Source organism: Dromaius novaehollandiae, chromosome 1, assembly GCF_036370855.1.
Source record: "Dromaius novaehollandiae isolate bDroNov1 chromosome 1, bDroNov1.hap1, whole genome shotgun sequence".
Lineage (NCBI taxonomy): Eukaryota > Metazoa > Chordata > Aves > Casuariiformes > Dromaiidae > Dromaius > Dromaius novaehollandiae.
The window spans coordinates 40,878,040-40,893,044 of record NC_088098.1 but is presented as its reverse complement, the minus strand read 5'-3'; the positions used below and the strand labels follow the sequence as shown (position 1 = coordinate 40,893,044).

The 15,005-nt window shown below is 34.4% G+C and overlaps 1 protein-coding gene across 1 annotated transcript in view; it reads right to left on the bottom strand.

Moving 5' to 3' along the window:
- Positions 1–2,495: 2,495 nt before the first annotated feature.
- OTOGL (otogelin like) overlaps positions 2,496–15,005 on the bottom strand; it is a 99,328-nt gene continuing 86,818 nt past the window's right edge. Inside the window, exons 53-58 of the mRNA XM_064509552.1 lie at positions 14,606–14,710; positions 13,741–13,860; positions 11,715–11,760; positions 9,605–9,676; positions 7,490–7,569; positions 2,496–4,889 (exon numbers count right to left, since the gene is read on the bottom strand). Of these exons, the coding sequence (XP_064365622.1) occupies positions 4,689–4,889; positions 7,490–7,569; positions 9,605–9,676; positions 11,715–11,760; positions 13,741–13,860; positions 14,606–14,710 (624 nt within the window). The 3' untranslated portion in view covers positions 2,496–4,688. The remainder of the gene's footprint in view (positions 4,890–7,489; positions 7,570–9,604; positions 9,677–11,714; positions 11,761–13,740; positions 13,861–14,605; positions 14,711–15,005) is intronic.

The window sequence follows — 15,005 nt, the reverse complement described above, 5'->3', positions numbered from 1 at the left end:
ATCTGAATATGCTCATCTTCCCCAAATTGTGGCAACTTGTTAATGATAATGGATAGATAATTTTTCCAGTTTCCTTGTACATTCCACTTTGCCTTTAAAGAGAGGATAGAGTAATAGAAAACTTAGTATCCAATGTTACGTACAAACTCTTTCCCTCATGATCTTTCCTCCATAATAGCCTTTTTTTCTCTTGCATTCATGCTAAGTGTTGGAATATATGATTCTGAAGATCTTCCATTTTGTGAATATTTTTTGAAAATATACTCCCCAGAATGGCTGGGAGTGTGAAATCCAGCCTAAGCTGGAGAAAATAGTACCAATTTCCCACTCTACATTTAAAACTTCCTGTGCATTTCCTAGCTTCCATGCTGCCCCTCTATGCTGGCTATACTGCTATAGCCATAAATGAGTGCTACAACTCATTTATGTTTTGTCTCCTCCACCAGAACATACATCTGTGAGACTATTATGTAGTAAACAAGTACATGATTACACCAGCAGCATAACCTCAAGCTCAACCTCTGGAAAAGGGTTTGATGGGATAGAACTTGAAAAACTCAGTTTAAGTCAATGTTTCCCACTGCCACAGTATCCCTGACTGGTACCTACATTTATCTGGCAATAAGTTTTTGCACAAAGACTAACCTCTGTATTTGGAAATTGGGTTTGTCCTTTAAATTCTTATAAAAGGAGAAAGGAAAAAAGAGATGGAAAGAGTTATATGAAACCAATGCATAATAAAAATATATCCAGACTTTGTAGGCTGATTTTAGCAGCAGTACATAATGCCAAGAAAAAAAAAAGGAGTTGTGTCAGAGAGAACTGAGTGTGAAAGAAAGGGGAAAAGAGTCACATCTGAAGCAGCATTCTGTGACTGCTTAGCACTGTGAACAGGACACTGACCATGTGTCACATTGGAGCATTTTCTTGTAAATCCCCTCTCTCTTTTAGGGATTTTTTTTTTTTTTTTTTTGCTTGTAACTATGTTTAAACAAAATCTTTCATGCCTCATCCTGCTCTCAGAAGAAATTGGCAACAAAGCACTGCAGTGGAACCAACTTTTTCACCAGTGTTACACAGGCACATGTATTTGGGAAGTTGCCTGCCTGCAGTGTGGAAAGGCAATCAATCATGCAAATCGATTAAGTTTTACTTACAATTTTTAGGATACAGACAGTTAAAAATCAGAATATCAGCTGTCTGTATAGCTATACTCCAGGCATTGGATTTTATTGCTTAAACTCGATATTAAAAGCTATGCTTCAAATTCTAATTGTATAGTGGAGCAAAAATTGGTCTTAATTACAAATGACGTGGGAAGGCAATGGAATTAGAAGAGCCAAATATTATAAATAATATGGGCAAAGCCTTATTAATCAGTAGAGGCATATTCACCTACAGTCTAATTTCAAGTACTGAAATACATTTACCTAAATCCCTAAAAAAAAAACCTACATAGTTTTATGGGTAAGCATTTAAATTGTAGAATTCCATTTGCAAGCACAACTAGGAGAACAGGACAGCAAAAATCTAGGGATGAAGGAGAGTTGCAACAAATTATGAATGGGGCAAAGGACATGCCTAGTCAGGACAACAGCACAAGGCTTACACCAGATCATGCAGGCAGTTTCTCTCCAGTTCCTTGCATCTTCTGCTGGAAGTGTGGGAGTTAGGGAGAGGCATGCATTCCCAGCCTTTTTTTAAGGGAGTAGAAATTATTTGAGTCTTAGTTTCTGAGGGAGTAGAAGGGAGGGAACCTCACAGGCAGTAACGCTCTCTTAGTCAATAATGAAGTAATTAATTTTGTTGTTTTACTAGGTTAGCTTTGAATTGGTTCAGCTTTCAAAACCAGCTCACGAGATGCCTGCACAGACAGGGTTATGCATAATTCCAGGGTGGGGAACTGGGGCAAGAATGCCCCAGAAGAGCCTAGACATAACCATGGAACGGCATCTATATATTTTAATTATAGATGGAGGAAATATTTGGAGCAGAACATTCTTGCCACACTGCAGGTGCACTTAAACCTTGTATCTGCACCAAGGCTTGCAACGGTTAGTTCACATAAAACATACCGCATTATGCCAGTTTTATCTTCATGGAGGTAGTGTGGGTCGATGACTGTCCAGAAAATGATTCACAAAGTTTAATGGATGTTCACTTTCTGACCAAGCCAAAGAAGTCAGAATTTGAACTTCAATTGTAAAATGAAAGGCACTCTTAGACCAGCTCCAGCTCCACTGGAAATATAAGATTTTGCTGTAGGCTTTATGGAGGATCCTGACCCAGTTCCCATTGATTGTTGCACTTAAACCAAATTGTGTAACAGGGCAAAATCTTTTAATAGATTTTTTCCTATTACATGTTATCATGGAGCTAATTTAAAGCTTATATGCCTGTAATTCCTGGGTAATTTAAGATTCTGCATTATAGTTCATCCTTAGTGGCATAGGTAAATTAAACACATCAACACTGATTTATCAGCATGCATATAATTCTTCAAAATAATGTTTATTAATTTCTCTTTACTTACAGATACACCTCTAAATCTTACAAAAACACTTTGTTTACAATAAGCATTGCATTCAGCTGAAACTCCTCAAGTGTTGTTACTATATATAAAAACACTAGCTTGTAGAATCTTCCTGAATTAATTTCTCATATGCAAAACTCATTAAGAAGTTTTGTCCCATCCTCTCTTGACATAAATACAGGATTCCTAGCTCTATGCTTATAAATCAAAAGGTCCTAAGGATCTACTTTTCTTTGAATAGTTGTCCCTTTCATTTGCTATACTATTACTCAAACTTTATGGCTATGACTATGATTAAATTTCCACATTTGGCCTGTATAAAAAAGTTTCTGTACACATATTCCTACAGCAATATCAAAGAATATTTTGGTTCTAGGCTCTAATATATAACATCTTGAAATATCTGCCATACAAATCATAACAGTGTGCAAATGAGGCACATACTTTATCAAAGCAGCACTTCATCACTAGGTGATCCCTATTTCTTTATAATGGTTAAATATTTTACTGATAATATAACAGATTGTTCTTTAATTCTTAAACCGAATCACTGTTTTTCATAGAGATGATGAATAGGTGACAGTGTTGTTAGTAAAGACAGATTTCAATGTATGTACTATTTTTCTTCATAATCCATCAAAATGAATACAGCAAAAGTTTAAAGATTCATCAGGAAATAGCAAAACGGCCTTAGGTTTTAAATTATTTTTCATCTTATATTGACTGTTCTTCATTGTATAAAACAATATAATAATTCAGCCTCTTTGTAATTAAATGCTAACAGCTTGAACTAAAAGTTTTGCTGAAAAAGTTCTCAGACCTTTAGACAAGAATTTTAATTTCAAAATAACTTACATGACAAAGAAAATACTAGCCCCACTGAGGTCAATGGCAAAAATCCCACTGTCTTTATTTAAACCAAGTTTCATTCAGTGAGTTTATAAAGCAAAATAGTCTAAAAACAAGCATAAAATTGTATCTGTAGTTTTGAAGATAATATTATGTAGTACGATTAATACAAGGGAGAGCATATTCAACTTAAAATGCTGAATCATGGACATTCACAGCCTGATTGTACATGCCTAGCTCACCTATGCCCTTCAAAACATATATCTAAAATAGAATTTTTTTTGCGGGCTCAAGAATTATGAGCTGTAGATTCATTCAATTGTCCAATTCTCAGTATTCAAAAAAAGTATTTAATTAAAATACATTGAACATAAAATTTAAAACTATTAAGTAAGGGGTGAAACCCACTATGAACAGTTAAACGTGCACTCCCTTGCTTTTTTAATAAATAAATACATACATAGACAGAATCTTATTCTACAGCTAATAGCCAACTTCTTATTTGTAAAAACTGAAAAATGTATATAAAATAGAACCCTTCGTAACAGACACAACTTTTAGATATTTGCAATAAAGGCACAAAAGCCTGAACTCTTCAGCCTTTGCCTAACAATGCTTCATATTTATAACATAAATAACAAAAATAAGTAAATATCAAAGATTTAAAAACTTTATTATTATTCTACTATATGTTCTGGAGATTTACTAAAGGTGCTTACAGACTACAATCATGTTTCACAGTGACTTCCAGTTTAAGCAGACTCAAGTCTGACAACATCATAAGGTCAAAAGATAGGCTTTTCAGCAAGATAAAAATGTTTCAGTTCAACCAACTCTATTTTTTTGATAAATGAATCCAGTAGTTCTCAAAAACACAATATGAGTCTTTCTCTTAAACATTAATTCCAAAGATGGTCCTCAATTGAAAGTTTCTAAGTAAAAGAACTACTGAGAATTTCTGAACTTTGACAGGTAACCACAATCCAAAATTTGAAAGCACTGGCAACACTGGCATTAACCAGCTTTCAGCAGCACATCTGAAAGCCACTGGACAGAAGTAAATGATGACTAAATTATACCTGGTTCAAAAGGATTTATGTACTTTTTTCTACATATGTCAATATTTAAAAAGAAAATTTGTAGAACAATATAACCTCTACTAAATTTGTGAAAGGTTACATTATGAATATAATTGATGATCTTTTTTTTCCCACAGAGTACTGTATCCATCCAAGGACCAAAAATACAGTCTGGTGAAAAGAAACTCATTTTAATTCTTAGGACAAAATCGCATACGCATCCGTGTTCAGTTCCATTGGCATGAGCAGTCTATAGGCTCTTGAATGACATACATGATTTCAGTGCCATTTCCTGAGCAGTATAGTGGCACTGTCAGATTACGCGTTCCATTTTCTCGACAACATTTACAGAATCTTAAATGGCTATCAATATTGACATTAAAAATTGTTGCAGACGGGCATTTTCCATCACAAGAAGCCACATTTATCTGTTAGTAAAAGAAGAACTCAAGTTAGGCATTTCAGGTTTTGTTTTCAAGATACAACATTTCAAAATTCTTTGTAATTAGAATCCATTGTAACATTTGGAAAGGACTCTGGTTTTAAAAGTTATTTTATCTTCTAAAATTCATTCTTACTAAGTGTAGACACATTTTTAATAAAGTTTATTTGAACAGGGGAGTGTTGATTAGTCATGTATTTTATCTTAATCTTGAGCAAAATTTTGTGCTGTGGATACCAAAAATAAATCCTTACTTTTACAAATGAATAACTTTTAATGTAGCTAAAATCATGTTCTTTTCATGTTCACTGCTGAAAAGTTACATGATTCTAAACAAAATGAGGGAAAGTCAGCTGTTCTCATTGAAGTTTCAAGAGGGAAAGCATGTTAGCACAAAAGCTTTCCCCTTTCTTATACTGCTCATGGCAAAGAGCACACCAATATTATCTGTGTTATCACTGTAACAAATGCATCTAAAATGTAGACAACGTAGTACTGAACTGGCAAGGGGGAAGATTGGGTATAAAATTATTCATGCTCTAGACTTCAGTAGAGCCAGGCTTTCACTCACTACTACATTATGTGAAGAGATTTTTAGCTGATTTTGTAACAGAAAATAAATTAATACATTTTAATTAAACCTTAAGCAGCCATTGACATGCTGAGAATTTAGGAATTGCCATACTAGATCTAGTACTTTGGGGAATAATTTTTTAGCCTGATTTCTTATGGAAGTGAGGCCTATGAATGATGCTCTGTTCCACCCCATACAAATACTTTTTAAACCAAGGGGCCATTTCCAAACAAATTTGATCAAAATTACAGTCTAAAAAACACTAACTCTTACAGCTTTCATGACATTTGACAGGAAAAGAAGAAAGACTCTATTAATACCTTGTCCAAAGCATTAATAATCTCAATTATTAATTAAATATAATCATATTCAGCCCTATCCAAAGATATACAGCAGTAGTCTGGCCAAACAACACATACAGTTAACACATCAGTTTTAGCAGATACTGGCATTTGGTAGGCTAAAGTTGTGTGAGGAAATGAGGTGCCATGTGATATCAGGATGTGACAGCAGGAGAGGGAAATAAGTGGAGCTAAGGATATGAGTAGAAAATTTGTGGACATGAAAAACTGTAGATACTTCTGAGTGAAGAGTAAGGGAGTCTGGACTGTGGGAAGGATGGGCAGCTGTAAGGGAGATGGGGAACAAGAAAATATTGAGGAAAGGGGATTGTAATACAGATAGGGATAGGACATTATTTGGAAGGTGGGTAGAAGAAGGAAGGATAAAGAATACATGATACAAGGTCATAAGAAACAAGGCTGCATTTGTTGTGTTATTCATGGAATGACCTGTTTAACATTCTTGTTGCTCTTCTCTGAACCCTTTCCAGTTCTGCAGTAGCATAGAGGGACCACAGCTGCACAAAGTGATCTCAGTAGTACTGCACCATTGGCTCGTAAGAGGCATTAGAACAGGTTTGTTATCATTGTCTACCCTATTCCCCAGACATCGTAACTCTTAGTTAGCCTTTCTGCCTGTAGGAGAGTATTCAACAGAGGTTTTCATGGAGATGCTTGCAAGGGCAAGGTCCTTTTCAAATACTTAAAAAATAAACCCTATAAAGTTTGACTACTTTTTTTTAAATGTATTTTGCTTCAGTGAATATCATCCTTTATTTTGTCATATTGCTGCCCTTTCACCTAGTTTTTGAAGTAACTATGAAGCACACTGTGGTCCTAGCTACAGCAAACAACTGTAATTTCATCTACAGATTTATGTTCCATCATTACTTGCCCTTCTTCTAAAACTCAATAGATACGTCATGAAATCCTATTTCTACTATTAAACCTTAGGCATTTCACTGTCAACCTTCTATCAGGATAGAAATTAGCCTAGTTTTTGATCTGTGATGATACTTTCCCTCTCCTCTTTCTTTATGACTATTTAGTTTCTTCAGCAGAAGCTTATCAGAAGACTTCTGGAAGTCTCAATATATTGGGTCAATTTCTTTTCCTTTAAGTACTACATGAAAAGCACATTCACTGTTTGGGTATATCTGAGGTGTTCTAGATGGGATTATACCGAAGCTGAGAAACAAGATATCTTAAATGGACCCATAAACAAGTGGGATCATGAATTTATGACATGTAGAGACACATATATGGAGGAGAAGACACTCAGCAAATACAGGTCTTTAAGGAGGAATGTAACAGTGTTTCCCTCACATCTTAAATGGAAGCATTTATACTCCTTTTTTACAGTGGGATGTTATTTCATGGTGAGGAGTTCAGTGCCTATGTCAGTTATAAGCAATTATGCCTGTGTACTTTTCATTTGGAGCCAGATGTTTTTCCAGGTAGGAGGGCTCAGCCCTTCAGCAATATATGAGCAAAAACAGTTAATTTTATTCCATTTATGAGTAGGATAACATTCCTAGGGTGAAAGGTCTGCTTTTGAGAAGACAGCATTTTTTATTGCTTATTGATGGCTATAATCCACTTTTTAACACTTGACTTGGTATGCTGCAGGCCCAGCATGAAATATAGTTTGGGGGAGGTTTTTATGCTTACCGGGCTTTGACTTATACAGTCACTTTTTCTTATGGTTGTTCTGATTGTCATTTTCTGGCAAATCCTTTCTTCCTTTTTGCCTAATAAAATACAGAAAATATATATTGAATGAATATACTTTCTGTGCTGTATTTGTTTATTACTAAGAAGTGAAGGCTCTTAAAATAATTTTAATAATTATACACTGTTTTCATTAATGTACAAACTGAAACTGTTACTTCCATAATGTGATCATATTTTTTAGAAAAAATCTCTTTCATATTAATAAATACTTCCTGTAGAAAATTACAGATTTTATAGCTGGAATATATAAGACTGACTGTGATATGAAGGCCCATTAAACCTATATAGATTTTATAAATACTAAAATATTAATACAATTCAAAATTGCACCTATAGCAAGATAAACGTAAAATAGGCATTTAGAAAAAAGTTGGCTTGTATATGTTTGAATAGTATTAATAGGAAGACTGGATATAAGAGAAGGACGGGGTTGACTTAAGGGTATTGAATCAATTCTGTTTATTTAATAGGAATATTGAAAGTAAGCACGATTTTGATCCTGCATTTTAGAACATTTCCAGAACTTGACATGTGAGCATGTGTGATTGCAACCTGAGTGTGACTGCAACTTTGACACCATTCTGACTGCTTAAAATTTAAATACAATTATATAGGTTGCAATATCTTCTGAGAAAGAGGAGCTTCAAGGAAGCTTTGAAAGAGAGAGATGCATATATTTCCTAAGTATGGTGCAGCTTTTACCACCCATGAAGCATGTAGCACTGAGTCAGCACATGGACATTGGAGTTTAGGGAAATATTGCATTTTCCAGTACATTCTGAGAGATATTTATGGGAGATTTTTTTTCTGGTGTTTGAAAAATAAAGCCATCCAGTACAAAGCCATTTTTAACAAAATAAAAATCATAATACAACTCTGAAACAATTAGATGTAAAATCTTTCATGTTGCACTCCATACCAGACTGCTAGTTTCCCTATTGATCAAAATCAGCTATTGGGTTTGTTACGTAGCCGTTCTGGACATTCAGCATATGAAATAATAAGCACTATTCAGCTGAGTTTCTCTTCTCTTCAGCACATGCCTGCATGGTCGGGTGTACATTTTTTCCCCAAATGTGTGGTGAGCACTCTTATAAGATCAGTGAGCTCTGAGTAAGCAGCATATTCTGCAACCCCAGCTCCATTGGGTATCTAAAAATTAGTTTGGTTCAGAGTACAGCTAGAGTACAATCTTTGTAGTTCTACAAACCACATATACAGAAATACATGACATTTCAGTGTATAAGATGGTGATGTCTAACAAAAACTTCTCTGTTGATATACTTTCCTCCCTCCCATTTTCAACTGTCAGAAAGATCTGCATTCACTAGCAGGTGTGCTTGTTTTACTTGCTCTTTACTTGAGTAAGGAAACAAAGTTTCTGTAAAGTTACACATTATTAAAAGCAAAGAATTATGATCATAATGCAATGGTTCTGTAACCTTCATTAATTACTGGTGTAAAGAGTACATATTAACATGCGATTGTACTTTGAGGTTATATGGGATTTTTCCCCCAACATTTTCCTAACTTTGTAAAATGTATTATTCGTGACACAGAAGAAATACAGCATAAATTCATATCTGCAAAGATGAGACCGGGCAGTATTGCACACTCCTGCTCTATTTTAAGGCAAAGAGAGTTCAGTCATTAACTTCAGAGACACAGGATCAGGTTTAGAACCTCTTAGTAACAATAATTCAGCATGATGATATTTTTAAAAGTAACATTATTTCTTATTATAACTACTATGTACAGAAAGTCCATGTATTCAAACCGATTTTAGAAAGGAAGAGAAGGAGGAAGAACTGTCAGCAGCATATACCATAAATGTATGAATCTAATTCTGACAGCAGCTGAGCAGTGAACTCTACCCCAGGCTTTAGAAAACCACTGATTTGGGAGGCCAACAGGGGATCAGCATCTCTCAGTATCAGGCCCAATACGATTAACTACATGGTAACTTTTAATGGTAATGACAGCTATAAGCATATATACAAACAATGCTTACACCATTATTAAAAAAAGAAAATACATTATTAAAAATAATACCTGGTTCACAATTAATACTATCAGTAGACACTACTGGACTAATGGCAAAGGGTAATACACCCAATCCAGAACCTGGCAGAATTATTAGGAATGTAAGTTTCTCATGAAATATAAACATTTTTTATATAAATGACATTTCATTAATTCTTACACTGCCAACTGCAATTTTTCTTTTAGCAAAAGATGAGAAGTTTTCCTGCTACTCTTCCAAATTTAGAAACTCTGCAGCTGCTTCAAGTCTCACTAAAGATGACCTAAACTTAATTACTCTCCTGGTTAACACAAAACTGGAATGATGTTTCCTTGTAAACCAAACTTTTGCAATGAGTCTGTCTATGGCAAGGTAAGAATTAAATATATGCACTCACTTTGCATGCACTGAATCAAGCTTTTTCAGAAGGATTACTTGTTCCCATTAAAACCCCAAGGTGTTGCAAGCTCTATTTTTAAGTAGTTTTTTTAACTGCTTCACCACAGGCCACATGCTTTTAGTTAAAAATAAAACAAAAATACAAAGAAAAATAAAATAATTGTATTTTTTGTTCTTAGCAGCCACCTCAGCAAGTATTTCTGAAGTATAACAATGCCTTTCCTGAGGCTAGAGAATATGGCCAGAATATGAATCTGCCTGGTCAACAGAAAACCAGTAGCCATTAATTCTTTAGGCTAATTTTTTAAATAAAGCCAACCTAATTTTTGTGATTTGGTTAAATATTGTTCAACAATACTTAGCTAATAAGATAAAGAATATCAATTAAAAATATTTTAGTACAATTCTGGTGTGTTATTTTTCCCCACTGATTCTCATTTAAAAAAAGAAGTAGTATTCTGTTGTATTTAAATAGCTTTTATTTTCTATGCTTTGCATATAATAGAACAAAAATACTTGCAGTTCGCTTTCAAAGCCTTACATAATTTGGAAACTAGAGTATTGTCCTGTATTTGATGAGCATGGATATTTCCCCTCATTAGCAAAACTATTTACAAGACAAATACACATATGTAGCTAATATATTGCACTTCTGAATCTTATAAATAACTGTGCAATATATAGTTATATGTCTATGACTTCCTATTCAATATTATTAATGAGAGGTTTGTTAAAAAAAAGATTCCAAAGACTAATTTGCCTGTACATTTTAACTCAGATGTTGAACACAAAAAAGGCTGGAAAAGAGGGGAGGGATTTCTGTGGCATTCAGCAAGTTCTTTCCCTACATAATTACTTTTACACAGCGGTGCTTTATTTTTATGTAATATTATAATATATTTAGTATATAATAATAAATTGAATTTTAATTTAATTACTAAAATAATAATATATATTCTATTATAAGTAATTATAACTATATACCTTGATAATAAAATCTTTCCTAGTCAAAACTGCAAAGAAAATCAGATACTGTTCTCAGTCTGCTTTTAAACTTGCATAAATTATTAGACCTTTATATAAACTTGCATCACAATTCATGAACTATGTTTTAAATTTACACATTTAGAAAATGGGAAGGCATTCTCTGATATTAAAAAGTTAATTTTATGTAAGGGTTGTTACCATCAATTTTAGTTAACTCTGAATAACTTTTCCTCATTTTGGATTTAAATATGTTTTCTGAAGTGGAGAGAATCGATTTTCAATTTAAAAAAAATTTTACTCCTGTATTCTGACCCTCGAAAATATACAGGAGTGAAACGGAATAAACTGGTAAGTTTATAGACTTATTTCAAAATATTATCAAATAAGAAACCAATTTTAGGGGGAAAAATCCTTATGTTTTATGGTAAAAATCATATAGGTAATGTTTTAGAGTCAGCTTAGAAATAAAGACAATCTTTTCATTATTTAAATTGAGATAACTTTTCATGTTCCTCAGGAGATTTGGAGAGATTTGGTTATACTCCAGAAGGATAGTGTTAAAAATCACCAAGTCAGCAGCCAAATGAAGCAACACCTTTTAATAAGGAGTAGTTAAGTAACTATAACAATTTTGTTTGATTTGTGGGAGACTGCATGCTTTTTCCTTCTTTATGTCCCAGCATTTGAGGTTAAAAAACACAGACTTCCAAAACCAAAGCCAAACTAGCACATATTGCAGCCTTCTTCACTTACAGGTCTTGCAGCAGCCATCACTATATGTCTGCACAGTTCCTCCATTCTAGGAAAACAAAAGAGAATATATCAAAAAAGACTGTGCACAATGCAAGCATGAATTCTATCTCAAGTTATTTCAAATTTTAAAGATGTCCAACTAATAAAAATTAGTATCATTGAAATCAAGAGAGTTACACAGATGTACATCAGCTGAAGCTTTGGTTCACAAACTCTTTAAAGACTTTAACATTGAAAATGAACCTGTCATTGCTTGTTTGATCTGGTCTCCTTTGAATCAGCCACTTAGTTTCTATCTTTTTATGCCATCTGCTACCATCTAGTTCCGTATCACTGAGATATGTTAGGATATTTGTTAGGAAATTTGCATACATGTACTTTGGCCAATGATGTAAAAGCATTTATGCTGATCACATGCCAAGCAGATAATTAGTAACTTATAGGTAGCTCTTTACAACATTATACATAGATACACTTTTGAAAGAGAGTATTAATTGCAGAATTTCAGATCCACCCATGTGCTCTGCTGTTCTTCTGAAACAATAATAAACTTTGTTATTGCTTTCTTCTAAAGCTGCTTTTAACCAAGGAAGCAACAATATATCACAATGAAGAAAATGTCCTTTTTAAGTTAAGAGAGAGCAAGGGAGCAAGTGAGAGACAGCAAGCAAGTAAGCACCTGCCATCTGAATGGGTCCAAGCAATAAATGCGCCCGCAATTTTGGTGTATAGCCTAGAACTGCATATCAAGCAGGTCACTGAATATAAATAGCACTCTTATGATAACAAAGACAAAATACATTTTTCAGGCTTCCATCCTGTCATGCTAGCATGCATTTTTATCTCATTACATAAAAAATACTGAATAAGCTGTTTAAGAGCTTCTTAAATGAACACTTAAACTGTTAAATACATATTTGTTCTTCAATGATCCTGAGCTGACTGTTAGAAGAGCTTTCTCCTTAGCTACCAGCTCAAGTCTACACCTGGCATCTCTCAAAAGTAGGTCAGACAGATTCAGGGAGTTAATTTTAGGAGTTTCATTCTTTAAAATCTTGACCACTGTTATAAAGGCAAGTTTCTAACACAAAGTGACAAAAGGGTTCCAAGGAAGAAATTCAAGCATACAGTCAAAGAAGAAAAGGCATTAATTTGGGATAGAATGCCTTCTTCAGGATTGGAAGAAATAAAGGTTTTTTAAGCAAGTGCAACAGATTCATAGGACTTCTGCTAAGTTTATAATCTGTAGTCAAGACAGAGATGATACCCTCTCTATGCATCTATTTTATTATTATTTATAGTTTATACTATAAATATAATATACTATATAGCATACTACATATATAGTATACAAGTGCAAGAACTAGAATTATGAAAAATATTATAAAGTTAGAGAAGTATAAAATTAAAAATAAAACTGGAAAAAATATGCAGTGTATGTGAAGCATCCACATTCTTAGAACTAGCTTATACCAATAAACCAAATTTACCTTTTTAGATTTATGAATCAGATATATAATGTTGGCAGATATCCCTTCATATATGACAGATACTTTTTGCTATGTCCAAACAAAAGTTTACTTTAAGAGATAATAAAGTTTGTCATCTTCTAATCCTCACACAGCTTCAGGAATTTTTAATATAGCTCCCATGCAGCAGTTCTGAACTGCTTCATCCAATTTATTTGAAGTGTGTGCACTACGAACTTGGCAAAGTATTACTCAGAACTGAAGTAAGATGTAATGATTAGCACTTTCTGTAGTGCAATCTCAAGCACAATTCAAATTCAACAATATTTTAAAAGCAATCATTATTTAGGCCCAATACTCCTCATAGATATTTTGTTAGTCAAAAAGTAAACTGAAAAACAGAAAACAAGCTTGTAAATTGCTCACTTACATGTTTCTACTTACCACTTTTTTTTTTACTTTAAAGAAACTGCATGAGGTATGTGTGTTTTCAAGCGTAGGCCAAACTACATACTGGTAGATCAGTTATTGTTACTCACCTCACCCAAAGTACAAACCTTTGTACACTCAGTGTCATTAAAAGGGGGGCAGACAACACTAGACTCCAGTATCATAGCCCCTGCAGCAGTCTTTGCACACTTGTAGTTTGTGCAGTTGGAGCTCCAAGTGCTTCCTTCCTGAATATACAAACAGAACCATTGTCAGGAAAGACAGAATATTTCACCCATTTCTCAAAACCCTGTAGGTGTGTAAAAGTGGTGCTTTCATGCTGTAGTATCTACTGAAGTGCATGGAAACTCTCTTGTCCACCACCCACACGTAGCAAAGGGAAGGACCTTTCTCTTCCTACCAGCTACCTCTCCATAGAGGGGAGGTCTGATAGGTTATTTTTCCCTGAAAGCAATAGCAAGTACGAAACAAGTTACAGTCCCATCTAAATTTCCTTGGATGTGGTTGTGGGAATGCACCCTCAGGATCCTGAACCTACTGCTTCAGTGTGCACCCTTCCTTTCTGTAGAAACCAGAATGGGGAGAAGAGCGGCCCTGGGCAGAGGGGGACATGGGAGTCCCAATATGGATGCAGAAGTATGAAAGGGCTTCCAACTCCTCTAAGTCACAGCATATGGTCCTGCTCCTGGAGCACATCCAGCCTTAAGTAAATGATGGCAGTCACATATCTTTGTGGAATATACTATAATCAATAAAGTGAAATAAGGTATTCACCTACTGTGAAATGGCAGTTCTATAAACAACCATACATTCTTCCTGTTATACCAGTTATATAGCCTGTAAATGTATTACCAACAGTAAGGAGACATGAAGCAAGACTCATGGTACTGTAAGTCAACTAAAAAAAGACTTACACCACTCTGTTTATTGTATCATTATAGTTATTTTCTATCCCTGTCCAGAGGCACCTACTTCATGCACAATTAATGTTCCATTCTCCGTATGAAAAGAACAGGACACATTCTGGCAGGTACCACAGCAAGTATGGTGACTGGAGGAAGGAACATATATTTGATGCTAGTAAGAAAACAAAAAAAAATCATTTTTTTAAACATACAGTAAATGAAAGTCTGCTGATTTCTGAAACTAAAAATACTATGAGAAATGACATATGGGTAGAAGTGTGTGTGTATGTGTATACATACAGGTATATACATAATTAAGGGACATAATCTGCCTAAGGCCCACCTTAAGCCCTGACAGCAATTCAGCTGACAGCTTTCAGGGCTGCTCAGTCTGATGGAACCTAAAGTCACTGGACATCATCCTAATTAGTCTGAAATCCCAGTGGAAGCAAAGCAGCATAGGCTTC